The 26,739-nt window shown below is 41.6% G+C and overlaps 2 protein-coding genes across 7 annotated transcripts; one reads left to right on the top strand and one right to left on the bottom strand.

Annotated features, from left to right (window-relative positions):
- The first annotated feature begins 311 nt into the window (after positions 1–311).
- LOC119785522 (ras-related protein ORAB-1) lies at positions 312–5,814 on the top strand. Of its 2 annotated transcripts, XM_038288235.1 has the most exons (6): positions 312–483; positions 3,215–3,287; positions 3,372–3,467; positions 3,573–3,668; positions 4,406–4,537; positions 4,898–5,814. In XM_038288235.1, exons 1-6 carry the CDS (start codon positions 470–472, stop codon positions 5,093–5,095), a joined length of 609 nt encoding a protein of 202 aa, XP_038144163.1. In that variant the 5' UTR covers positions 312–469; the 3' UTR covers positions 5,096–5,814. The 2 variants fall into 2 exon arrangements, with proteins under 2 accessions (XP_038144163.1, XP_038144162.1); XM_038288234.1 differs by lacking the exon at positions 312–483 and having other exon boundaries at positions 3,180–3,287.
- Positions 5,815–9,585: 3,771 nt separating this feature from the next.
- On the bottom strand, positions 9,586–23,827 carry aftpha (aftiphilin a). Of its 5 annotated transcripts, none has more exons than XM_038288212.1 (10): positions 23,671–23,827; positions 20,161–21,581; positions 19,290–19,453; positions 19,065–19,194; positions 18,605–18,661; positions 18,400–18,522; positions 18,247–18,310; positions 17,617–17,700; positions 10,612–10,735; positions 9,586–10,529 (listed from the first exon to the last, which is right to left on the bottom strand). In XM_038288212.1, the coding sequence occupies exons 2-10, from the start codon at positions 21,553–21,555 to the stop codon at positions 10,388–10,390; spliced, it is 2,283 nt and encodes a 760-aa protein (XP_038144140.1). In that variant the 5' UTR covers positions 21,556–21,581; positions 23,671–23,827; the 3' UTR covers positions 9,586–10,387. The 5 variants fall into 5 exon arrangements, with proteins under 5 accessions (XP_038144140.1, XP_038144142.1, XP_038144141.1 ...); XM_038288214.1 differs by having other exon boundaries at positions 18,247–18,307; XM_038288213.1 differs by lacking the exon at positions 23,671–23,827 and adding an exon at positions 23,120–23,620.
- Between the last annotated feature and the right edge of the window lie 2,912 nt (positions 23,828–26,739).

The following is a 26,739-nucleotide window of genomic DNA, read 5'->3' as shown; positions in this document are numbered from 1 at the left end:
ATAACTAACCAAAAACAAAGGAACATGACTAAATAACCAAAAAACAATCTCATAACAGATATCAAACAATAAATTAAAATAAACTTAGCAAGATTATGCACAAAACAAAAAACTTTGCTAATTATTAACAAAAATAATCGTCTCCTACATAGATATTGTGAAACGTAAACTCACAAAATCCTAAACATTGAATTTGAACATTTTGTAGTTTAGTTAAGCACGCCTTGAACGGACTATTTAGCGGGAGCACACGCCCATGGCCCAAAAAACTACAGTACCCATAATTCCTTTAGTCTGGTATTTCCGGGTTGGTCGTAATCAAACGGCCATATTTGATTCGGTTACAGTCTTCTGACAGCTACTTTACGGAGAAAATCGTCTTAAAATTGACGACAGGACCAATTAAATCCCTCTGAGACGACCTCCAGCTGCTTCCACAGCCAACACACTTCACAACCAGCAGACAACAATGAATCCGGAATAGTAAGTCTGGTTCTGGTGCGGAGTGACACGTCCAGGTCCGGGCTGAGCTGTCAGCTCACCGGGGAGGCTAACGCTGAGCTAACCGGGCGGAGCGTCGCGTTAACGATTTTTCTCCTCGGTGCTCAGGCTTTAACCTGTCCGCCAGTCGGGACCTCTGGTACCAGCCGCGATGTCGAGCTCCTACATGGGTCCTGACACCAGGTCTAAGTCCAGATATGACCGAGCCGAATTCCAGGCAGTATCGGTCTGCTAGCTAACTGTTAGCTGCTAACTGGCTAACTCTGTTTACTCTGATTAGCAAATTATTGTGTGACGGGTTAGTTACTGTTTGGCAATAGGTTAGATGTGTTGTGTGCTGGTCAGCGTTTAGAGGATCGGTTAGTTACTGATGGGTTAGTTACTGTGACGAGTTAATATCTGACGGGTCAGTAATTGTAGATCTAGTTGCCGTCTCAGGGGTGTGTTTAGTTGTTTTAAGAATTCAATTACCTGGCAGTTTCTCAAATGTGTGGGTTCTTTCTTTGTTTTTTAGTACTAAATTTAAGTGATATTGGATTAAAAATGTATTGAATCAACTGCCTGATTTTAATTGCTAAGTGGGCTGATACACTTTCTGTTTTGTTTTTAGCCAAATACAATTATTGAGTTTATTGTGGTGAGTGATATCGCTGACTATGTGTGTGTATATATATATATATATATATATATATATATATATATATATATATATATATATATATATATATATATATATACATATGTGTGTGTGTGTGTTGGCCTTTGTTGGAATAACAGCTGAGTTGGAGCTACAAAGGTCCCACCCATTTATCAACAGATCTTTCTCAGAGCTGTCGCCACTGGGTTTTAAGAAGCTATTTGTACAGAGATTCAGTTGTTCTTTTACCTGCTTAAAATTATTGAGACATTTTGAACTGGTAACCTGATGCAATCCCCCGCAGAGAGAATCCATTCGGATTCACATTATATTCATCATGATTTCCCTCCCCAAGCAAAGTTTAAATCAACATTGTATTAAAGAATATTACCAGAACCTTCTGCCTGGAGTGTTGGAATGAACTCCGAAATAACTCCACCTAGTATAAATAGCTCTAAACATTTAGCGGGATTGGGGGAACATTTTGTTTCATTATTATTTTGTGGAACTACAATATAAACTTGAATATAAAACTTATTAGCTGGACAGGTGTTGTTTTTCATTATTTCACCTCATACGATATTACCCGTATTACTGTCAGACAAGGACAAATCATCTGTTTTTACTCCCAGAACCCTGAGCATCCTCATCATTGTTCTTAGTAAAGGAAGATTTATCTAGAAGCTGTTGCATTTAGCTTTCAGAAGTATATAGAGAACAGAGTAGAGATGGCTTGAGGCTTTTGTTAAGAAAGTCTTGCGTGTTTTTCCCCACAGTTTTTTAATTTTGTAAATGCTGGAAAATAGGAAAAGCCTTTATAACAATATTTTGCTTTTTTATAAAGACATTTAACAGAACCTCAGCAGGACAAACAAGCTCCATTCTGTGATTTATAAATCCCCATCTAAAGCTAACTTCTTCTGCATATGAATTACCAGGCAGTGGCAGGATTATAAAAGCTAGCGTACAGCTGCAGTTAGCGCTCAGTGCTGTTTGCTGGACAGAATTTCTGTTGCACGGTTTGAATTTTCGTCTGCCGCTAAATGTCTGAGACATAGTGGTTCAAGGTTGATAGCACAGTGACTGAAAACAGTTTTTAGTGGGATTTTATTCTTAAAGGATTATGTTAACTAAATATTAATGATATATTTCACTGTGGGGATCATTAAATCGCAAACTGTTAAATTCTCAAAACAAAGCTAGCGTAAAAATGGAACATGATGGTCCAGGGATCATGTGCCAGATTGTCGCTCTGATATCAACATTGCCCACTCCTTACTGGTAAATAGACACCAAACTGTTAGTATCAAACCCATGGTTTCTTCAGCTTTGTGTATTTGAACAGAGAAGAGTTTAACTATGTTTCTTTAATACTTGAAAAAAGGACTTTAGCTAAAATAAGTACTTGTCTCCAATGGAAAAAAAAATCTTGGAAACCTGAGGCTCTTAGTTCTGACATCGATAAAAGGTTTAATTTAAAATTTGACCCCATTTAAATGTAACCTTATAATGGATTAAATATGTTGTAGTTTTCTATTACCTTCAAAAACCCATGTTTGCGATACTTAAAAACTCCTCATTTGATAATTACATATCCTTTGTTATATTTTTCACCCCTGGAGGTGGCCATTTTATAGCAGTGCAATGCATGCTGGTTAGATGATGCATTTGGGTCTGACTGGACTGAAACCTACGGAGTAAACACAGGAAGGCTAACAGTAGCAGAGTTGTGAATCACATGACTGGTGTGAATTTAGACAATGCCACGCTGCTTTGCTGCCTCAAAGTTTTCCTAAATACCGTACATCATATGTTTAAGTCAACCTGGTAAATGTTTCCTTACAGCCGCTGCTGTTGCACAACATTTTACTTCAGCTACCATAATAGGTCCACGCAGAATAATTCTCTCTATCACAGAAGTCTGTAATATCTCAGACAGTTTCTGAAAACTTGGACATCTGGTCCCCATATTCTTAAAGCCTAAAGATCATATTTAAAGGACATCCACAGACGCCTCCTTGTTTCCTCACTTTACGCTGAATGTCAGACTGAACCGATGTGTTTTTCTCCTCACAGTGATTACTTATTCAAGCTGCTGCTGATCGGTGACTCCGGCGTCGGAAAGTCCTGCCTCCTGCTTCGGTTCGCGGTAAGTTTCTGTGTGTCTGTGATCTTTTTGCTGATGAGCAGCGGGTGTCTCACTCTCCCGTCTGTCTGACCCCCCCACACACAGGATGACACGTACACAGAGAGCTACATCAGCACCATCGGGGTGGACTTTAAGATCAGGACCATCGAGCTGGACGGGAAGACCATCAAGCTTCAGATTGTAAGAAAGCCCCCCCCCCCCCCCCCCCCCCCCCCCCCCCCCCCCACCACAGATAATTTATAACACTTGTTTGGTTTAATCTGACCTTAATCTGACCCTCTGCAGTGGGACACAGCTGGGCAGGAGAGATTCAGAACCATCACATCCAGTTACTACAGAGGAGCTCATGGCATCATAGTGGTCTACGATGTGACAGATCAGGTCAGTGACCTCTAGCAGGACACATTCATCCATGGTCCAACTGGACTGATAACCAGTAAACATCCGGTTAATGGAGGGGGTATAGATCAGTGTTGACCTGCTCGGATCAGCCATAAGCATCCGTCTGAGATGAGACGTTTTTGCTTTTAAGGTTCTCGGAGGGGTTTGCCTCTGAAGTTCTGTTCATGATCTCCCCTTTTTAAAGTTACTCAAATCCGTTCGTTCTATCCAGATTTCATATCCTTAAAAAGGTTTTACTGTGAAATACATAAATAATGGCTTCATTTTAGTTATTTCAGATATGTGACTGTTGATTTACATTAAAAGTAGCAGAAGATTTGGTTTACAGGTGATTTTACTGGATTTAGAATAGAATAGAAAATCACTTAATTGTCCCACAATGGGGAAATTCTGGTGTTTACAGCAGCAAAAAGACTGCAGGAAAAATGCTCACACAAATGTGGACCTTAGAAAAATGTATAAGAATAACGTAATAGTGAACATTTAAAAGATAAATAATAAAATAATGTTCTGTAAAATGTTTTAACAATATAAAACCGCACCTGGACAGTTTTATATTTAAACCAAAGATCCAAAGAACGTCCTCTGACCTTAGTTTAGTCAGACCCTCTGCAGTACATCATATGTTTAAGCCAACTTGGTAAAAAAAAAAAAAAAAAGTGTTAGGGTTAGGCTCAGCTGCATCATTTTAAAGTTGCGTTTGCTTTCACCCTCAGGAGTCCTTCAATAATGTTAAACAGTGGCTCCAGGAGATCGACCGCTACGCCAGTGAGAACGTCAACAAGCTTCTCGTAGGGAACAAATGCGACCTGACCACAAAGAAGGTGGTGGACTACACTACAGCCAAGGTATGTGGGTCTCAGAGTTCCAGTCAGTCTGCAAAAGGTCTGAGGAGCACGCCTTTCAACAGCTGCCCCAGTGTAGCCCAAGGGTAGCTTGGATTTTAATAATAATGATAATAATTGAACTTAACTGGTTTCTCATTGGAGAAATGTACCTCTTCATTTAACCCATCCCTTTGGGAAGCAGTGCATCGTTGGGCGTCTGGGGAGCTATCAGGGGGTTAAGGTTCTTGCTCAGAGACCCAGAGTGGCAGTCTGTGGGATTGGGTTTTAAACTCACAACCGGCCACAGTGTTGCCGATTCATCTGAATTTTCCTCATCAGTAAAAACGTAACTAAAACCTTGATCGTTTTTCTCTTCTCCAGGAGTTTGCAGACAACCTTGGGATCCCGTTCCTGGAGAGCAGCGCCAAGAGTGCCACCAACGTGGAGCAGGCCTTCATGACTATGGCAGCTGAGATCAAGAAGAGGATGGGCCCCGGGGCCACAGCCGGTGCCTCAGAGAAGTCCAAAGTCAACATCCAGAGCAAGCCGGTCAACACTTCATCTGGAGGCTGCTGCTGAGAACCATGAGGTGCCGCGATCCGACCCTCCCCACCCCTTCACTGACCCGCCCCCCAAGTCCGCCACCTGTCTTCATGTCCCTTCCACCACGTCCTCCTCAGAAAGACAGTCAGGAGGACCCAACGGCGTCCCTGTGTCTCAGTCAGCAGTAAGGCGATAACCTCCCCCCCCTAATCACACCGCCGTCTCCCATCGCACGGAAAGCGTTTAAAAAAAAAAGTGTCTCCGGTTTGTGCTGCTCTTCACCACCAGTAGTGCAGAGCAGCACGACTCTTCAGACGGAGCTCACGCTCAGACCGGCAGCGTGCACGCTGCACCGCGCTCCTTCAGCAGGCTCCGCCCCACACAGCCCACGTGCCTTCACGGCAGGAGAAGAATCCACGCTGCTCCACAACAACATTCCCGCCTGCCTGCGTGCACGCTGCCGGTTTAGTTTGCTCGCTGAGCGCCGCTCCTCCAGAGCTCCTATAAACTGTATATATTTATACATAAATGTTTGCAGAGCATGTAGAGCAGAGAATGAAAGGAAGCGGATATCTGAGCACCTCATATGTGGCTGCGGACGTGACATTTTTGTGGCACAGTGTCTATTAAAGAATGAAGGAGATCTTTGATAAGAGCTCGTTCCTGTGTGGTCTGTTCTTCTCTGATTCCTCAGATTTATTCATTAATCTGATCACCGTTGATGCTCCATTTCTGAAATCTGCTCTTAATCCATACACTTTGGAAAAAATCCTCAGAGCTGTAATTTTCTGGATTTAGAGAATCCAGGGTGAGGGACCATTCCTTTCTAGTTTTCTGACATGTTTTCCAATATTATTGAAGGCAAAGATCACATTTCAAATAATGAATTTAAAACCGGGTTCCTACAGTAGTTATGAAACTTAATGTACAGAAATCTAAAGGTCATGAGGTCACACTCAGAATATGACTTTGTTCATTTTTCATCACCCCTTCTATATGCTCTTTTTTTCATTGATGCTGATTTTTTTTTTTTTTTTATAAATTCATTTATCTATAAACTAAAATTGGTAGTAAATTTAACACGGGGATTGCTGTTAAATGTGTAAAACGTGGTTCAAAAATAGAACTTTGAAAAAAAAATTCAATAAAAATTTTTTTGGAATTAATTTGTCTGGATTAGATTTTGTTTTCCATTTTTTTTTTTTCAAAATATTTTAGGGGAGCATAAGTTTTATAATTTACATTCTTTTCATATTCTGATGGAGAAGGGCAATGCATGGACCAACGGAAATGATTCTGCCCTGCCTGGACGTTAGCAACGACATTTGGGAAAATCAGAAAAAAATTTTTTGAAAAGAAATGGGGTTCCACAATCCTGAAATTATCATCTGAAATCAAGTTTAATCATTTCTTTTAAATGGAGCTTATTTGAGCCTTCTGGTTACATATGAGAGCTCGCCTTCTTCGCTTTGCTTTCCCTTTACCAATTGATGTTATGACTGAAGAAAATTTTGCTCTACACTGCAAAAAATATAAATCTAACTAAGTCATTTTTTTTTTTAAAATAAGTACATTTGTTCTTGAATTGAGGGGGAAAAGGAGATACTTTGCAAATGGAACAAGACAATTTACATTTAAAATAAGAAAAAGCCATTGCTTTGTCATTTCAAGAGCATATTATCTAATTATTTTATTTTAAGAGTAAAAATACTCATTCCATTGGCAAATCATCATTTACCTGCTCAAATTAAGGGTGAATACACTTGATTTAAGACATTTTTACTCATTTCTAGATCGTTTTAGCAGTGTAATTACATTCTTTTTTTAACTCATCTGCGTCCAACTATTAGTCTGAAAAGAGGATAAACTGAAAGACAGTAAAGAATCTATAGAATATTCTAGGTCTATTTGAGTTGATAAGAAAACCTGAGTCACATCTATTCAATTCACAAAGATCTAGAAGCTGTGATAAATCATCCCACATTATACAGTCAGATTAATATTTTTTTCCTTTTAGCTGATTAACAGCATCACGACCCAAATGGAACAATTTATCCTGCAGGAAACTTAAAATCAATCAAATCAGTAAAGCAAAGAGCAAATGGAAGCGTGCAGACACACATAAAAATAAATAATATAGAAATATATATAATAAATTCAGACTGTAAAGATAATATACAGCATAAGAAAAAAATGCGCAGATAGAAATATCAGACTCAGATTTGTTTAGATTATGAACAAATGGGAAACTTCAAATATTAGCAGGGGTGTGAATACTTACTGGGTCCAAACAGCAGAGGTTAGTACCGTAGTAATTAGTTACATTTACTCAGTTACATTTTACTGGAGTAACAATTTGAAAAAAAAATTACTGCAAAAACGATCTAGAAATAAGTACAAATTTCTTAAATTAAGTGTATTCACCCTTAATTTGAGCAGGTAAATGAGATAGTTTGCCAATGGAATGAGTAATTTTACTCTTAAAATAAGATAATTAGATAATATGCACTTACAATAAGACAATGTAATTGTGTTTTCTTATCTTAAGTGTAAACTGTCTTGTTCCATTGGCAAAATGTTTCTTCTACCACCTCAATTCAAGAACAAATGCACTTATTTTAAGAAAAAAGGACTTATCTAGATTTAGATTTTTTGCAGGGTAGAAGTAGTTGTACTGTGACGTACTTCTTACTTTTACTTGAGTATTTCAGTAAAGTATCGCCGTTCCTACTTGAGTAAAATCTCTGACTACATTGTTCTTTATGAGTAATTTGAAATATTCCAAAATCAGGTAAACTTACAGTAAACAGATATTAACAGTGGGCGTTTATTAATTTTTCCTAATATATATACAGTTCTCATTGTAAGGATTGGTTTTCTAAGCATTTCTCCTGCATGAATCTGTTCTTGTATATTGATAACATTTATATTCTTTAGGCATTTGAGTCTTTAAAATACCAGAACTTGCACATAAAGTCTTTCAGCAGCATGATTTATAAACATTAAATCTTAGACTTAGATTTATTTTGTCATTTGTAGACACACGTGTAAACAAAAAGAAATGTTAAGAACACCTCTCTAGACAATTTCATTTTTTTAAAGTGCAGCCTTGAAATCAGTAAAAACGACATAAAAACAGTAATATAAACATATGACCATCAGTTATTCCGTTCCCTTTTTAATGAAATACTTTTTTACTTTCACTGGTGTGAAAAAATGTAAAAGTAGTGCTACTCTGAAATGAGTAAAATTTTTGGGTAATCTACCGATCTCTGCTGAACAGACCTACTTGAGGACAATTAGTTCCCCAGTTAACCCAGTAGTCCTGTTTGGACTGGGGAAGGAGCAGGAGAACTGGGAGGCCTTCAGGCAGTGGCATCTGATCCCTGAATGACTTGTTACTCATGGAGGGAGTAGAATACCCAGATAATTTGCTGACAAGAGCATTACTTAAGCAAAGTAATTGTAAATTTTTATCTAAAAAGTGCTCACATCAATGTAACTAATTTCTACCCACCTCTGCATCCATGTCTGCTTTATCAGCGGATCTTTTATTTGCAAAACCTTCATTACATCAAAATGTTCTTTCATGAAGAGAATCAGAACATCCCTGCAGTACAAAAGCAATAATCCAAGTCAACTACTGTGTAGTCTTTCCTACGGAAGAGGATTAGGGCCACTGAAAAAAAAAAAAAAAAAATTAACTGATTTTTAAATTTTCTTAAACTCAGAATTCAGACTTTTTCTCAGAATTCTGACTTTTTTTCTCAGAATTCTGAGAAAAAAAGTCAGAATTCTGAGATTAAAGTCAGAATTCTGAGATTAAAATCAGAATTCTGACTTTTTTCCCCATACTAAACTGAAATAAAATGTAAAAATCAGTTAACTTTTTTTTTTTTCTCCACTGGCCCTAATCCTCTTCCGTACTTTCCTTATCCCTCTACTGTGTAGATATTTTTTTATATCTAAGGGAAAAATATTCCATCCATCCATTATCTGACACGCTTGTCCCAACTCGGGTGGCGAGGGGTGCTGGTACCTATATCCAGCAGTCAATGGGTGAGAGGCGGGGTGCACCCTGGACAGGTCGCCAGTCCATCGCAGGGCAACACAGAGACACACAGGACAAACAACCATTAATGCACACCTAAGGAGAATCTAGAGAAGCCAATTAACCCAACAGTCATGTTTTTGGACTGTGGGAGGAAGCCGGAGTACCCGGAGAGAACCCACGCATGCTCAGGGAGAACATGCAAGCTCCATGCAGAAAGACCCTGGGCCAGGAATCGAGCCCAGAACCTTCTTGCTGCAAGGCAGCAGTGCTACCCACTGCACCACTGCAAAATAAAAATATTCCAGGACATTTTGTACTATATACACTCTTTTTAAATTGTCTGTTGTATTTTTATCTTTAATGGCATCTTGCTTTAACCCTTTGTACTCTATATAAGCTACTGGAACCAGAATTTCCCTGAAGGAGTAATCCCAAGAGATAAGTCCCAGTCTAAGAACCAAGAATGCATCAATTTCCTCTTAAATTATTTTAATTTCTTGTGTACACTAAAATTTACAGATTTCCAGTCTGAAAAGAAGCCGGGCATGCACGGCGACCTCCTCACAGCCTCTGACTGCGATTCAGCCGTTTTCCATAGGAACCTCCTGGAACATTTAGTCCATAGTTTAACTGTACACAGTCTAAAGCCACAGTGAGCTATGATTACATCCATTTCATCTTTACAATGTGCAAAAATCCTCCTGGGAGACGGCGACATTAGAATGAGCGAAAAAAAAAAAAAAAACAAACAAAGAAAAACAGCAACAGACACAGACAGGTTTGTCCCTTAATTGCTTCACTGCTGCCAGATTCAACCAAACAAGAATAACAGGAAGGACATATTCACACAGGTGGATGGAGAGCAGCTTCACGAGGCGGGAACGAAGCTGCAGGACACAGAAAACCCTGGAAGGGAGAAACTAAGGCCTCCGAACAGAACGAGGGACGAACATTCAGCTGGATTCTGCAGGCAGTGTGGTTTCAAGTCCATAAATAGATTTATAAAGACTCTTATGTTTATATAAATGTTTTCATACTTTGTAGACCTCTATGAGTCCCACTTCAGTTTAAGAGCTCCAGCCAGTGTTTCCTTCACACTACCGCCAAAATAAAAGCAGAATCACTCAAATAAAACATTAAATCCCTGATTATGTACACACCCCTCCCCCAAAACAGAAACGGTGAACTTTATTCAGAAAAACTAAATAATGAACAAAAAAAAGAGGAATTATGCAGGTTAATGCGCGGGGTCTGTTAGTGCGATGGGCGGGGCTTCAGTCGGGCGTGGCCTGTGAGCAGAGTGGCGTCAGTGTGGCAGGGAACATCAGAACCTTGGCCTGCATGAAGGAGAGGTCTGGCAGCGCTGCGATCACCTTGGACGCCTCCTCGCTCAGGTTCTCGTCTTTCCTCGGCTTCCTGTCGGGGGCAGAGACACAAACCAGCTCAGAGCGGTTCTCACTGGGGGTTACGCAGCAGAAAGCGGAGCGCCGGCTCTTACCTGGTGGACGTGCTGGTTTTCTCCATGGTGGACATGAGGCGGGCGAAGGCGTCGGCCACGCGGCTCCCGGCGCCACTTGAGTCCAGCTTGGTAGTGGTGAGCTCAAACAGTTCCGGGTCCACACCTGAGACAGAGGGGGAGAACAGAGATGACCCAGATGGAACCAAACGGACCAAACAGGAGAAACTTTTAGCAGAACATCTGGTAAAAAGATGTTAATCACCAGATTCATCACGACGCAACATCAGTTTGTTTAGACGACGACGCGACAATTCCTCTGATCGTTTTCAGCACTCTTAAGATTGTAATTAAATTCAATTTAAAAGTCTGCGATTTATACCATGTGATGTCATCTAACATGATCATTTCCATCTATATCACAACACATCAGAATTAAAACAGTATTTAACTGATAAAAAAATAAAAATCACCTGTTCTGACAGTAACGCCAGAGCTAGCGTAGACTTAAGGGCAGATTAGACTTCTGCAACCGCACAGATCAAATGTCACATGGGTCTGCTCGCAAACCAGTTTTGCTGGTATGCTTCTGCACCGTCGGTCTGGAATTCCTAGGGATGCACAGCAGTTTACCGCCAAAGTGCAAGGGGTAGGCTAATCGAGAACTCGCGAGAACTTTGGGGGATGGTCACAAGAACTTCGCTTTGGCAGAGAAATTGGCATCTTTATATAATTTGTCTGAGGCATCGTACAAGTGGTTGTACTTCCGAACCTCTTCGATTATCCTTTTGTCGTAGTTGTCCATTGTAGTTGTTTCTTGGTTTTAAAAAAATGGCGCGCCCCGGCACCGAATCGATAAAGACGACCACACAGACAGCCGGAAAGGCGTACCAAGGACCAATCACAGCTGCTTTTTGTCTACGGACTTCAGCTTGAGATCTGCGCTGGTTTCTGTGTTAGGAAAAAAGTAGCAGACTAGCCGGGCTGTAGCAGGTATGCTTCAAAAGCCTGGACAGGGCGGAGCTTCGGCAAGCATCGTCATACTGCATTTGCCCCGCCCTCACCGGTTTCTTCGCCATTAACAGACAGGTTTAAATTCCTATGAAAAACCTTATGAGTTTGGGAATTTAGGAAACTCTCCTGCTGTTATGCCGACCAGCAGGGAGAGCTAAGAGTATGCAGCCAAACAGCACAATGCAAGCTAGCTGACTGAACCATTAGCTGGCTAATTAACCAGCCAATGGCAGCATAACAGACTCCAGAAAACACCAGGAACCTGGAGTTATGTTCATGCTGGTCCAACCAGATCAAAGGATGAACTCAAGGTGGAAACCAACCAGGTGACCTGAGGCTCTGCCTTCTACTGGACATTTTCTGGAAATTTTCTTAACCCTATAATGCCAAATGTATCATATTTAATACATAAGGTTTCTGAAATGTTTTGCATCTGATACCTTTTGCATAATTTAATGGTATAAACTTTGCTCAAAATCCTATTGTACACAATCAGATATACCTGATAACAGCCAGTAGAAGACTACACAAAAAATAATCTTGACTTATCGCATAGTAATAAATTATTAATATTTTTTTTTTACATATTTTGTTAAAAGGGCAAATAAGGAATTCAAACAAAAAAAAGTAATTTTCTGTTTTGTTTTATTCTTGGATCGGGCTTTAAAGGGTTAAAGGTTATTGGTCGGGTTTTAAGGGCAACATTATGCCCAGAACCAAAACCTGGATGTGGAGAAAAGACAATTAAATGCGATATATTCAGAATAAATTTAAGATCAGCTAATTATTTTTGCATTTTTTACTTCTGTATTAGTATGAGACCGCAAAAACCAAGTGGCGGTCCTCAAGGGTCCATTTTAGGGACCCTCTTATTTATCTCATTCATCTCACCCTAACTTATCAGTTACCTTAGCGATGCTGATGACATTCAGCTGTACATTACCATGTCACCAGCTGACTATAAACCAGCTCTGGGTGAATGCACAGAAGAAACCAAGCACTAATGTCTCATCAGGACCTTAAAAAAGTAACTCCTGATTCGTTCATCTTTAGTAGAATTGATCCCTGCAGCGGTGTCCTCACAGGTCTGCCTAAAAAGTGGATCAGCAGCTGCAGCCGATTCAGAACGGTGCTGCCTGCGTCCTCACTAGAACTAAGAAAGTAGAGAACATTAGCCCAGTTCTAGAGTCCTTCCTCTGGCTCCCCGTGTCTCAGGGAATAAACTTTAAAATCCTTCTGTTAGTCTAATATGGCTTTGCATCAAAATACATTCCAGACTGGTTGGCAGGAGATCAACAGCCAGACCTCTCCGGTCTACTGGACTAGAACCACAAGAAAACACTGAGAAGCAATTTTTGGTTCTTATTCTCCACTAATCTAAAATAAACTCCCAGAAAACAGTTAAAGTGCTAAAACCCTCAGTTGACGTGACTTTTTATTTATGTATAGAGGAGATGTTTATATTTCCTCTTAATATGAATACTATTAGACTGACCCCATGAGACGATGCTCTGATCCACCTGCAGCAGTGGTGGGTTTGGGGGCAGCAGGGGTACAAACTGGTGCAGCATTAATGGTGCGTTTTGTTGGGAATCCTTCCTAACCTGGGCGCTCTAACCCTTCCTTCAAAAAGTCGCTCCCTGTCTGCGGAGATGCCTGGACTGCATGTGCACTTAGACCTGCGAGCACTTAGGGTGAGACTGAGTCGATGACGGACTCTGAAAGATGTCAGGTTCACGTAGTCATGACGCTTCTCTAACATTTAAGTACAAATAAGGAGGTAAATGTGTTAAAAAACACGGTTCTGTTGTGTAAAAGTCAGCACATCGACCATTTTGACAGTTTTCAGCCAATTGGCCGAGATGTTGTAGGTGAAAACCCAGAGTCAATCGATCTTTAGGAATGAATATGACCATTGATTCAGAATTGGAAAATGGGTTTTTGTTACGATTCTAAATCAAGGTTTCTTAACCCTGGTCCTCCACTGGCCTTCATGTTTTACTCTCTACTCAAGCACAACTGATTAAAATTATTGCCTTACCTCCTCCATTGCCATCAGATCATGCAAAGCCTGTTGATCACCTTTTAATTCAGGTCAGGTGTGAGGAGGCAGGGAAACCCCTAAAACATGGAGGGCAGTGGGTCCCAAGGACCAGGGTTAAGTAACCCTGCTCCAAAATGATGATACCTTGTCTTGATGACATCAGGAAAACGGTGACTGACATCACTGCCCTTTCCTCTAGCCTTCAAATTCAAGCGGCATTAAAATGTTTTAAATGACATTATTCCTTTAATAATAAATGATGTAATAACGATGGAAGAGGCGGTCCAGACTTTTCTTTTTGGCTACAGGCAATGGCGTAAATATCGCTAAGTAGAGACAGCAGTTGCTTATGTATGGAGGATAAAAAGTGCCAAAATTAAATAAATAATTAAAAGTGTCAATAATTAATTAAATGTGGAATTAAATAAATAAATGTGTCATTCATTAATTAAAACCACGTCACTAATATAAAGTGCCACAATTAAATAAATAAATACAGCTATAGACAATTAATTTAATGTGTAATTCATTAAATAAATAAGGAATTAAATATATAAGTGTCATTAATTTAATAAAATACGTCTTCATTTTATAAAAAAAAAAAAATATATATATAATTATTTCAGTGTGCATTTAATTATTTCATGGTCCTGTGTCGCAGTGCATCGAAACCATTAAAAGAATCTGTCAAACTCACCCATCAACGTTAGGTTAACGCGAATCGAGTCTCTGTAATCGATTTGCTTCGCCTTAATGTGCAGGGTGACCAATCAGGTGTTAGATAACCGCCCCCTAACTTTGATGGGCGAGTTTGACAGATTCTTTTAATGGTTTCGACGCACTGCGACACAGGACCATGAAATAATTAAATGCACACTGAAATAATTATATATATTTTTAAATAAAATGAAGACATATTTTATTAAATTAATGACACATTTATATATTTAATTCCTTATTTATTTAATGAATTACACATTTAATTGTTTATCGCTGTATTTATTTATTTAATTGTGGCACTTTATATGAGTGACGTGGTTTTAATTAATGAATGACACATTTATTTATTTAATTCCACATTTAATTAATTATTGACACATTTAATTATTTATTTAATGCTGTATTTATTTATTTAATTTAGGCACTTTTTATCCTCCATACTTATGGGCCCACGGCCTCTTAGGGGCCCCATCACTGACACCTGGCTGGCTCCCTACGCAATTGTTGACTAAGAGGTCTCTTTGCAGATGTAATGGTGCGAAAAATTCACCTGATACAGAAGAGACTGACCGCATCGGACCTAGTTTATACCGCAACACATGCCAGATTTCATCGTGATGGCGAGCCGTTTAAACACGACACCAATAGCAAAGCAGACAGCGGTACTTTTAATTACTATGTTAACAACTGTGTATAGTTCACTGGGCGGTTGGTAAACAATACACTCATATAATATGTTTCAAACCGCAATAAAGATCTTAAAAGAACAATGTATTTGAGTATTTCATTTTTTACGTGTTAGCGACAATGGATACAAAAAAGAGGTACTTAAGCGGATTCCAGAAAAGAAAAAGGAAAGAAGAGCTGCTGTAAGAATGGAAAAAAACTTCCAAAATCAACACGTTCTGTCAAAGAACCGAAGAGGGAGAGGTGGACGTTGCTGCTACAGTGAGAAAAGATCGCGATCAGGAGATGAATGGAGAGAGGGTGGGTGAGGAGGGGGGCTGTGAAGCTGAAGGTTGCCCCATGGCTTGTTGTGTTAATATACTAAAGTATATCCATGTCTAGTGAAGGTGAAGAAGGATGAAGTGGATATGTATGGAACACTTATCGGGTCGGTTGTCTACGGCGGGGGTTGGTTTGATAATGAGTTTTTGTCACCAATGGTTCCATTCAAGGTGCGCAGTCACTATTTTTCCATGTGTGATGTGTAATCATATACTACTAAGTAGGGCTGGGCGATAATTCAATAACGATATATATCGATCGATAGACGTGTGGCGCAATAGAAAAAAAGAGGGTCGATAAAAGTTTGATAAAAAAATAAACGCAGTTTTCCTTCCTTCTCATTGTAGCCTAGCATGTAGGTTTATGCTAGTCACTGCTTCCTCCCAACCAATCACAATCGCGGACCCAGGCATGCCGTCACCAAGCGCCTCCCTCTCAAACCACAACACAGAGCACATGAAGCTGTGCAGCAAGGAGAGGCGGAGGAAATTGTTTCAAAGAAGGGTTTTTGTAGTTCGGCAGTCTGGCAGTATTTCGGTCATGGCAAGTCGGACAAAAAACAAACCACAGTCATCTGTAAAATGTGTAGGGAACCAGTGAAAACCAAGATGATAATGAAACCAACTTGTTTTTTTTTTTTTTTTTTTTTTATCATCTCAGTCGCTCACAGCCGCAGGAGTACGAGCTGTGTAGGCCCCGACGCAGCTCTCCTCCGAGGAATCTTCGGAAAATATATATATATTTTCAGTTCTGGGCAGTTTCCCACGTAGTTCTAACAATTGAGAGAAAAATGCTGAGGGGCCAGAAACTTCAAAGTAATAACTCAGGTTAAAGCAGGAAACGGGGGCGGCGGCGGCGGTGGGGGGGCATTTATTTATTTGTTATATTTATTTTGGTCACTTTTCTGATCACTGTAGCTTATTCTTTGTCAGTATTTAATAACATAACTCAGGTCTCTTAAGTTATTTTCTTTAAAACAATTCTGTTATGGTTAAAAAAGTTGGTTAAATAAAGATTTAATTCGAAGTCTGTGTTTTTGTTTTTTATTAAAATTAAATCATTTAGCAATATTATAAAAAGTCCAGGCAGAGCTGCACATAAAATATGGTTTCAAATCTTTTCAATAATTATCGATATCGATCAATATGCATTTCTTTTTATCGATAAGCTTTTTTTCTATATCGCCCAGCCCTACTACTAAGTAGGGATGCACGATATAATCGGCCCCCTATCGGTATCGGCCTGTATCGGCCTTAAAACTGAACATCGGACATCGGCCACCCCACCGATATTTAACCTGATATTTGATCAGCTTCTGAGTTTCTAAAGTCTAAAAAAAAAAAAATACTACTTCTTCTTCTTCCTCAAAAACTTCTTTTTTACAGACTTAAAAACTTCTAAAGACCAGGGAAAAAATATTGTTACATTAAAATATCACAATATCTTCATATGCTGATATATTGCCATTTAAAAACACCATATCAATCTCTTTTACTAATGAAATATTGCTTTATTTCATCGTTATGCTACAAAATCCCCCGAAAATTCACAAAATTTTGCCATATTTTTATATGTTGACATATTGACGCGGTATCGATCTATTTTACTAACAAAATCTCACAAGAATTTGCAAAATATCACGAGAGTTTGTAACAGAACGATGAAATTTCACGAGATTTTGAAAGTAAAATAGATCGATACCGCGTTTTTAAAAATCTATTTAATATCAGCATATGAAAATATATTTGAGTGTATTATTTTTCAAAGTGTCAGAAATGGATAACAAAACTGCTATTTTCAATGACTACTTATTTTTGTCCAGCTTTAACATCGGTATCGATATCGGTTTTCGGCTACATGAGTTTTAAAATATCGGCATATCGGATATCGGCCAAAATCCCAATATCGTGCATCACTACTACTAAGAATTGCATAATTGTATCTTCTTGACCGATGGAACTGTCGCCGTATCCTGAACCTTTATCACGTGTTGTACTTCATATGGGGCCCACCCAGATAATGTTGCTTACAGGCCTATTGTTGGGTCATTACGCCATTGGCTACAGGAATATTCTGCAGAACCAGTCGGCCGGATCCGGCCATAGTGGCAGCAAAGCCAAAGCTACAGATTGGCTGCAGGGTGTCAGACTCAGTCCAGGACGAACGTCTGAACCGGTTCTCAGACCAAAAAAAAAAAAGTTTATGCTCATTGTGATTAATTTGGTGGGATGGATGAGAGGTTAAGGTGAGCAGCCGCTGACCTGGGATGGAGGCTGAGCTGCTGGAGCCTGAATCCTCCACCGGGCCAAAGAAGTCCAGGTTTAACAGAGCCGAGCCTCCGCTGGCTGGACGGCCGAGGTAAACACAGACAGACAGAGAGAGAGAGAAAGAGAGCGGTCATGCAGCAGAGTCGGCTTCATGTGAGACTGATGACAGACGGCTGCAGGCTGACCTCAGATCAGCTCAAGCATCTCAGCTTCAGCAGCGAGCAAAGCAAGGAGGCCCATCAGCGGCTCAACCATCAGAATGATCAGATTACGATGCTGATGCCACCATACTGAAAAGAGGGGTGGGATTGTTCTGCTCAGCTCCTGGATTTCATCTGATTATCTGAACCGGTTTGACTGAGGAGCAAAAAACGTCCTCAGAGGATGAAGAACATTCCGGTCTCCGCTGCTGGAGCAGAACAAGCCCAAGGAGCAGCTGGAAACTTTGTTTTATTGTTTTAAATCCCCTCACAGGGAAAACGGCACAGAAACAAGGACCCTTCAACTCAGGCTGAATTCTGCCGGTTCCACTGAGCCGTCTGTCGGACGGAGGAGCTTCTGAGGAGCTACGAGGTTAAATGGCGGCGGGAGGGAGACAGACGGCGGGGGAGCTGGATCACCTACCATCCAAAGGGTTGGTAAGGCCACTGCTGCTCCAGTCAAACTGGATGGGAGGGAGCGCCTCCTGCTGGAAGAACAGGAAACACTTTAAACACGCCAGCTATCATTCCAGATCATTTGGGCAGCAAGTGACTCGGTCTCAGCGTGCTGACCCACCTGCACCGGGTCAGACGGGCAGGAGCTTTTCTCTGCGGCTGCAGGGGGCGTCTGAGCGATGGAGGTGATCATCTCTGCAGCAGAAACGGGCTTCGCCGGCTCTTTGGTCGGTTCCAGCATCCCCTGAAAACGACACCAGTCAATCATCTGCAAACCCAGCATTCTGAAGGTTCTGGATGCAGAGCAGCGGATGGGCTGAACTCACCAGGCCGGCTGCGTACATCGGCACAATTACCGGCTGCTTCCGCTGTCCCGTGAACAACTGGAGAAGGAACAAAACAAATAAAACTATGAAAAGAACTAATCCAACAACAAAAGATGCATCCAACACAAGAACCCCAAGAGGAACCATTCCCAGAGATCTGATCCTGCACCAGGAAGCACCACAGCTCCACTTCCTGTTGGTCAGGGATCTTAATCAGCTCACTTCCTCTTCCGTGGTGCAGCATCACATACAGCTAAGATCTAGAGCAAATTCTGCTGCCATCAGAATCACAACTTTTACAGTGACGCCCATTGTTTTCCACCAAGGCGATGGAAACCAGGTCACCCAATGCAGACCACACAAAGAAATCAGAACCAAACTGATTGACTTATGAAACAAAACAAAGACCAACTAGATTTAAAAACACTTAGAATATCTGAATCCTCCAGGACAGACTTACGATGTTTCTGGTGTCAATGCCGAGGCAGCAGAGCAGGACTTTGTTGCAGTGCGAGCCCCCCCACTGGTACCGAAGCCCCAGAGCCTCGTGGACGTCCCGAAGCTGCATCCAGACGTCGCCGTGCGTCGACCTGCAGCGAAAACGGTGAGAGGGACGCATCGCTGACGGCTGCTCCTCACAAAATGACGTCACATCAGATCAGGAAACTTCACAAAATCGACTCACCGGCTGCTTCTCAAACTCTCCTCCTCGCCATCAGGATCCGGTTGGACCTTTCCGGGCTCCAGCAGGACCTTCAGGGTCGCCACCTGGTCCTCCACTTGGTGGCTCTGGGTGGAGCTCGGGAAGCTGCTGAGAAACAAACCCTGCAGACGGCTGGACAGCGCCACCTGGGGAGGGATCAGAGCAGCTGCTTGAACTGGTGATCCGGTTCTGTGGGCTCCTGACTGATCTGACCCGCCACACTTTGATGGTAATGAGTCCAAAGCGCAGATCGTTTTAGCAAATTAACCCGATTAAATGACTGCAGCGCCTCCCCCTGCTGGTCATGTTACTGCTTACGCCCACAGCCAGCCATCGGAACCTTTAATCCAGCTGGGAAAGAGTTAACCTGAGATACCGTTCAGGTGATGTATTAGTGGGACGAGCCTGCAGGTGTTCATTTCTGAACAGAACTCTCTTTTATACAGAGCATGATTCAAACAAACTGGACCATCTCAGAATTCTAATGGTTCCAGAAACAGCTGGGGCCGGACCAGGAACCAAGAACTGGAACCATTTCAGTTCTAAATGGGAGAAAATTCTTTTTCAGCACCTGAAACGAGCCAGAACCAGCAAACAAACTGAACTTTAGCTAAAAAATCCCACAGACTGAAGCTGGATTGTTTTGGTTCGGCCCAGATTTACTGATACTTTGCCTGGTTCCTGGTCCGCCCACTATCCCAACAGAACCATATCAGGCCCGTTTGTCAAAGGAAACATATTTTAGAGTGATGTTAATTATTTGAAGCCTTTAAACTGGACATGATGTATTTCTGGGAGAACCCAGAACCTTTTAGGACCGCATCCAGGGTCCAGATTAAGCCCCGCTTCTTACCGGCTGAGTTTCTGGTCTGCCCGTCTCCTCACTAACTGCAGGCGTTGGACCTTCATCCCACTCTTCCTCTGTGCCAACCTCGGTGGTGACGCTCGGCGCGGTGCTGAAGGCAGCCCAGGACTCTTGCTCCTGGTTCTGCTGCTCTCCGAAGGCGCTCCAACCAGAATCCTCCTCGCCGTCTTTGGCGGAGCTGAAATTCCCAAAACTCTCGCTGGTGGGAAACTCTGTGAACTCCTCCCCATGTTCCCCCTCGTTTCCGCAGGTAACGCATTCAGGAGAGTTGAAGTCGCCGAAGTCGTCCTCCTCCATGTTTGCACATTCCGCCGCAGAATCAGAACCCTGCGATGTGTTCTGTTCCTTCTGGATCTCCACGTGCTCAAAGTCTGCGAAGCCCGGACCGCTGAACGACCCGGCATCGCCAAAGTCGCCAAAGTCTTCCTCTTCCTCAGCGGGGGTGGCCGTGTCCCCCTGGAGCGGTGGGGACGGCACCGAGCCGGTGGTGCTGACGTCGCCGTACTCCTCCAGGGCGTCTGTGGACAGCAGGCGTCCAAACGACGTCTCCGTCTCCGAGCTCTTCTCCTCCGACTGCCCCGCCTCGACATCTGCAGCCGTGTCAGATGACAGGTCTTTGGACTCGTCCTCGTCGGCTTCCGTCCCGTCCAAGGAGAGACGGTCGTTAGTGCAAACGGTATCTGAGGGCTCAGGAGCGACGTCTTGGTCCGTTTGTAGAGAGTCCGTGTCCGGGCCCCGGTCTGTGTTACAGGAGCCAGCCGGGGCCTCGTCTCTGTGTGTGTCCCTGACAGTTCCCTCTGAAGACGCTCCCTGGTCCCCGTTGCTGTCCCCTGTGGGGGCGGCGTGCCCCGGCGAAATGTCCGTGTGCTCCTCTGTCTCTGCAGAGTTGGAAAAAGAAGCAAAGTCTGCAAACCCGTCCTCCAGACTGCCGTCCGTGTCCTCTGTGGACGGTCTCTTAGTATGAGAGTGGACAGATCTCTGTGCAGAGGGGCTTCCCTGAAGGTCAAAGGTCACAAATCCGTTAGTCAGGACCTCTGTGTCCTCGCCATTGCAATCAGCAGGCTCACTCACAGAAAAGTCCAGTGAGGAGGAAGAGGTTTTCCTCGTCTCAGTCCTTTCTGAGGGACCGATGGGGCCGATGCCGTTGGCCTTGGACAGCTCAATGGTCACCACCCCTTTGCTGCCCTGGACCTCAGGCGGCGAGGTGGCCGTCAACGCTTGGCTCTGGTCGAAGCTGGTCGGGGTATCAAACTCAGAGAAGCTGATGCTGTTTGGAACGCCAGAGAAGGTACCAAAATCCCCAAACTCATCGTCCTCTTCCTCCGCACCGTCCTCCATCGGCGGCGGCGAGGACGAGTACATGCGTATCACCTCTGGCTCCATAATCCAGTGGGTCGCCTCTGCTACACCTGGAAGACGGAGTGAAAGAAAGAAAACAGAAATTAAACCCAAAAGGTAAATAATCAGTGTGAAGCTCAGATCCCGAGCAGAACCTGGACGCCTGGCTGAGACCCAAATTAAACCAAGATTAAAAAAAGAGCCACACATCACTGGATCTTCTGACCTAACAAGCAATCAGGGTCGCCTCTGGGCTTTACCTCAAACGGCTCCTCTGTGGGATTTTAACATCTGTGTCACATGGATCATGACCCTCACAGGAGCAGCTGCTCTGTTCACTGCAACCTACTAACTGTTCTGATAACGAGACCTTCAGGATCATTCATGATAAGAAGCTGCTGACATTCAACAACCATCAACCATTAGAGTGGCTCAGGTTATCCTGAGATATCTCTATATTTATGCTGCTATAGGCTAAAACTTCAGAAGGACATAAGGACCCCTATTTCATCATTTTGCTTCATTCTATCTCTGCAGAATCTGTTAGTTCAATCTCTAACCTTCTGCTCTCTCTGCTTTTTCTCTGAGTAGTTTTGCCTCGTCTATTCCTATTTGGCCGTGACTCCATCCTGGAGAGAAACATCAGCTGTGCTGCTGCCATCAACACCCTTGTTTATAGATGCTGGAGATCAGCCTGTTTTTCCAGTGTAGTCCTGTTTCTCTGACCGTGACTGGCTGGATGTGCTCTCTTCATTCTCTGACATGGAAGTTGGCTCAGAACTCGTCTGCCTGGCTGTGTGTTTCCTGGACGGGGCCGCCTTTTACTGCTGCTTTTTGTATCCCTGATTATGTCTCCTTGAACCCCAGTCGGCCTCGGCAGATGGCCGCTCACACTGAGCCTGGTTCTGCTGGAGGTTTCTTCCTGTTAAAAGGGAGTTTTTCCTCTCCACAGTCGCTAAAAGCATGCTTAGTGTGAGGGATTGCATTGGAGGCAATGAGTCGATGCAATAAACTAGTTTTCCTTAGATAGAAAACTTTGAATCAATTTGACTGGATGATCTGGTTGAACTGTAATGTGCCTATAAATAAACTGAATTGAATTGAAAAGGACCTCAGTTTTAGTTTAAAACCTATTCAACTGGAGGTCTGTATCAAACTCCCCTCCCACCCTGGTCAATAATGGCAGTGCCTCTAACATGTCCTCATTCATCAAACCAGCAACCAGTCAGACTCTTCCTTGTTGCATCAACTATTTAGAGAAGAGTCTCTTTTTCTTCGTTACTTTTTCCAACTCTGAACAACTTCCGTTTCTGGATCAAAGCAGGAACTGCAGCTGAGGGAGGAGCCAAAACACCTGAGAGCAGGTGTGACCCTGGAGCTGAGCTGGACCACAAACCTGCAGGGCCAGAAAGACTAGTCAACCTGCAGGAAATACCTCAGAGCCCCGCGGTGACGTGGAAACTGTTCCAACAGATCAGTGTCAGAAAAACACAACTAGAACCAAACCTGTCCCAAAATCAATGTCAGAACAGAAGTAGACACTAATCTGAGGTCGGTGTCAGAGCTGATAGGAACCGAAAGCGACGGATCGATGTCAGAACAAGCTTACCTGAACTTTCCTCACAGCCCAGTAGAAGATCCCTGCCTGTTTCACGTCAAACCGACCGTTTTAGGTGGTCTGTCCCTCTTGATCACTCACTGTTTCACACTTTATTTAGCTGCTAGCTGCGGCTAACATGCTAACAGAGCTAACAGGTGATCAGGCTCCCAGCTGGCGGAGGTTGAATGCTGATCGGGGGTTTAATGATCATGATGTGGGTGATCGGACACTTCCAGCCCCGGACACAGACACGTCCAGTCAGAGGAAGAATTAAATTAACAGGCCGAACACCTGCTTCACTCCAGCTAGCCTAGCTTAGCTTAGCTAAGCTGTGGACTAAGACAATAATCAACAGAATTACGTCACAAACGCCCGGTTCCGACCCAGCTGGGATATTATAAAGAGATAGAGTCGGTAGATTCTGACCCGTCCAATTCATTAAGCAGCAGATATGAACAGAACAAGGCTAAACTCAAACACAACCAGCCTGTTTCCCCGAAGCTAGCATCCCGTTAGCTCCTCCAGCCGGCTCCGCCGGACCCGGACAGAGAGCAGCTCACCATTAGAAAGCGGCACCGCGGGTCCATGGCTCGGTGTGAAGGCAGCGGTGTCCGGTAAGGGTCAGCAGCAGCCAGCTGGACGGTGTGTGACGGCTGGAGGTGAAGGTGGAGTCAGTCAGCTGCTTGGTTCCTCCCAGCATGCAGCGCGTCCTGCCTGCCTGCCTGCCTGCCTGCGGCTCCAAAGTTTCCAGGTGGAACAGGTAGTTTGGTACCCACAGCATTAACATCCGATTTAAGCAAAGGAATGGAGAAAATAAGGTCATTTTTATTAATTACTATCAATGTGGCTTTAGAGCAGGTGGATTAACAACAGTGGTCAGTAAGGATATATAGGAAAAACTTTAAAAATTAAGGAAATAATGATGATAGGATACATGATTCCTTATGGAGAGAAGGACTCATAAAACTCAATCAGATGGGAATAGATGAGAAGAAAGATAAGATAAGAAAAAAGTCAGAATTCTGAGTTTTAAGTCAAGATTCTGAGTTTAAAGTCAGAATTCTGAGTTTTAAGTCAAGATTCTGAGATTTAAGTCAGAATTCTGAGTTTAAAGTCAGAATTGTGAGAAAAAAGTAAAAATTCTGAGATTAAAGTTAGAATTCTGAGAAAAAAGTCAGAATTCTGAGTTTAAAGTCAGAATTGTGAGAAAAAAAAGTCAGAATTCTGAGATTAAAGTTAGAATTCTGAGAAAAAAGTCAGAATTCTAAGAAAAAAGTCAGAATTCTGAGTTTAAAGTCAGAATTGTGAGAAAAAAAGTCAGAATTCTGAGATTAAAGTTAGAATTCTGAGAAAAAAGTCAGAATTCTAAGAAAAAAGTCAGAATTCGGACTTTTTCCCCATGTTAAACTGAAATAAAATTTTCATGTTACTGATTACGGCCTCACACATTTTAAATTCAAAACAAAGTTTTAAAATGTTGACTTTTTATAGTGCAGTAATAGTTATTGTGTAAAAATAAGTTATCTGTAGTTATGTGAAAAAATGTTCACACAATATCCATTATTTTCTATATTTTGGATTTTTTTCTGAGAATTAAAGTAAAGCAAAATGGACCCTACTAAAATACTTACATTTTAAATATACTGTAAACTAAGAGTTTCACAACTGTGTTTATTAATTATTCTATGCAGTTCAAGTAACATATGCTGCTGCCACCAGACTCTACAACACGACAGTACAACAGCAACAACTTGTGCAATATATAATGTGCAATTTACCGTTTGATACCCTTTGCAATAACCTGTTTCTCTACATTTGACACCCAATGCAATAACTATATATAAATATCCATCTATATAAATAACAATGTAAACACCCTGTGCAATAATCCTGTATAATGATCGATATACAAGTGAAGATAGGGGATATATTTTACAAAGAATGGAAAATGGAATTCTTCAAGGTACTTTTTTCAGTTCCTGATTATAGAAACCAGTGGGATCTGCTAATTATAAAATGTTTAACTTTCTTGTAATATTTCAAAAGCGTATCAAGGTAAATCTAAAGGTTTAGAGTTATAATTGATCAGAAATAAATGAGATACAGTGGGATGCATAAGAATCCTGTTTCTGTTGTTTTTTTTAAAAAGTCTACATGGACCGTTAAGTCAAAGCCAAAAACCTACAAAAAAAAAAAGAAACTTAACAGACTATAATTAAGGTTGTAATACCACATTTATTTTTTCCAAAGACATTCCACTTTTTGGTGGCATATCTTCCAGAAAATTATTGGCAGTTTTGTATTCAGCCATTTTCAATAGCTGTCTTACTACCAGCTATCAGTAGATGTGATCTTTCCTAACTTGGGATCCCAATCCTGAATAAATAGCAAAAAGAAAAAGTTAATATTTAACCTGATGAGGGATCTGATTGCAGTCATAATTTTTCTCCAGTAGGGGGAGATCTCAGTACAGTGACAAAAAATGTGAAAGGGACCTGCAGACTCATTCCCACATATTCTACAGTAATCTCCAAGCTTTGGATCTTTGTTTATTAATTTGCTTCATTTTGCGAGGAATAAAGAATTTTCCAGGTGAATTCTGTCCACTGGTGGAAGCTAGAGGTAATACATTGTGTTTATTGCATACATTTTATCAATCTAATTCTGTTAATTTTATGTTTGCATATTTTTTTCATTTAGTTTTAACAAGGAAAGAATAGATTTTTTAAATTATTTTAATGACAAACACTAAATACAGTCTTGCTTCTCTAAATTCAAAGAATTTGTAAAATGCTGGAAGGTTTCCAAATTTCCTCAGGTAGGAATGCTAAAATCTGATGACTCAAATTTAGAGTCATAGCAATATTGTGGTAGATATTTAAAATGTTTGCACTCTACATTTCGCATATCAAATATGAAGTGGGATGGTTTGTCTGATCTACTCTGCTCCAGATCCAACAATTTGAACTCCATGTTAGGACTGCACTGTACTGTTCTGCAATAATAGGCACCAGCACACCTCGCGACAACAGTAGGGATAAGCGTGTTGGAACGTGGGATGGATGGATGTTCTGTAACAATATTTAAGGCAATGTAGAGCCATAGCACCATTGTTTGTAGAGAGCTGCGGTGCCTTTTCTTTTCCTTGATAAAGGTTGAAATGAATCTGTTTTATTCAGGTTTGAGGTTACCCATTTAAAGACTGACTAAGACAGCAGCCTGGGTAGAATATGCATCTTAACCATCTCAATTTGGTTAAACACATTCATGTAAATCAATCACCAGCAGTTTAAATACTTTTAATTTCATTCAAAAATTAGCAGTTATGATATGTATTTTTATGCATGTATTTACTCCTATGCTTTTTCCATTTGAATTGATTCATTTACCAATGTTTTCAGGAAGCATATAATTAAAGGTGAGAGTTTGACTTCTGTGCAAATCAAACTGATAACTCAAATATATAATTATAGTCCTTTTTTTAGTAGGATGAGCAAAATCATTATGGAATTATTTAGATTCGTAAATGTGTCATAGTTTTGGTTCTTTTATGTTTTCTTTTGAGTATTCAGTTTTACTTTGCTCCTTGTTTTCTAGTTTTAGTGGTTTAATTCTTATTTTGTTGTGTT

This window comes from Cyprinodon tularosa, unplaced genomic scaffold (genome assembly GCF_016077235.1).
Source record: "Cyprinodon tularosa strain WSP-4 unplaced genomic scaffold, ASM1607723v1 ctg25, whole genome shotgun sequence".
Taxonomy (NCBI): domain Eukaryota; kingdom Metazoa; phylum Chordata; class Actinopteri; order Cyprinodontiformes; family Cyprinodontidae; genus Cyprinodon; species Cyprinodon tularosa.
The sequence above is the reverse complement of the archived record's forward strand: the minus strand, read 5'-3'. Positions and strand labels throughout refer to the sequence as shown.

What these genes read in the sequence shown, in the direction of transcription:
- LOC119785522 (XM_038288234.1), top strand. Translation starts at nt 3,195, where the DNA reads ATGTGTTTTTCTCCTCACAGTGATTACTTATTCAAGCTGCTGCTGATC. An exon ending in GCCTCCTGCTTCGGTTCGCG is followed by an intron (nt 3,288 to 3,371) that starts GTAAGTTTCTGT and finishes CCCCACACACAG; the next exon opens with GATGACACGTACACAGAGAG. An exon ending in TGGACTACACTACAGCCAAG is followed by an intron (nt 4,538 to 4,897) that starts GTATGTGGGTCT and finishes TCTCTTCTCCAG; the next exon opens with GAGTTTGCAGACAACCTTGG.
- aftpha (XM_038288212.1), bottom strand. Translation starts at nt 21,555, where the DNA reads ATGGAGCCAGAGGTGATACGCATGTACTCGTCCTCGCCGCCGCCGATG. An exon ending in GCATTGACACCAGAAACATC is followed by an intron (nt 18,662 to 19,064) that starts GTAAGTCTGTCC and finishes TTCCTTCTCCAG; the next exon opens with TTGTTCACGGGACAGCGGAA. An exon ending in GCCCGTCTGACCCGGTGCAG is followed by an intron (nt 18,311 to 18,399) that starts GTGGGTCAGCAC and finishes CTGTTCTTCCAG; the next exon opens with CAGGAGGCGCTCCCTCCCAT.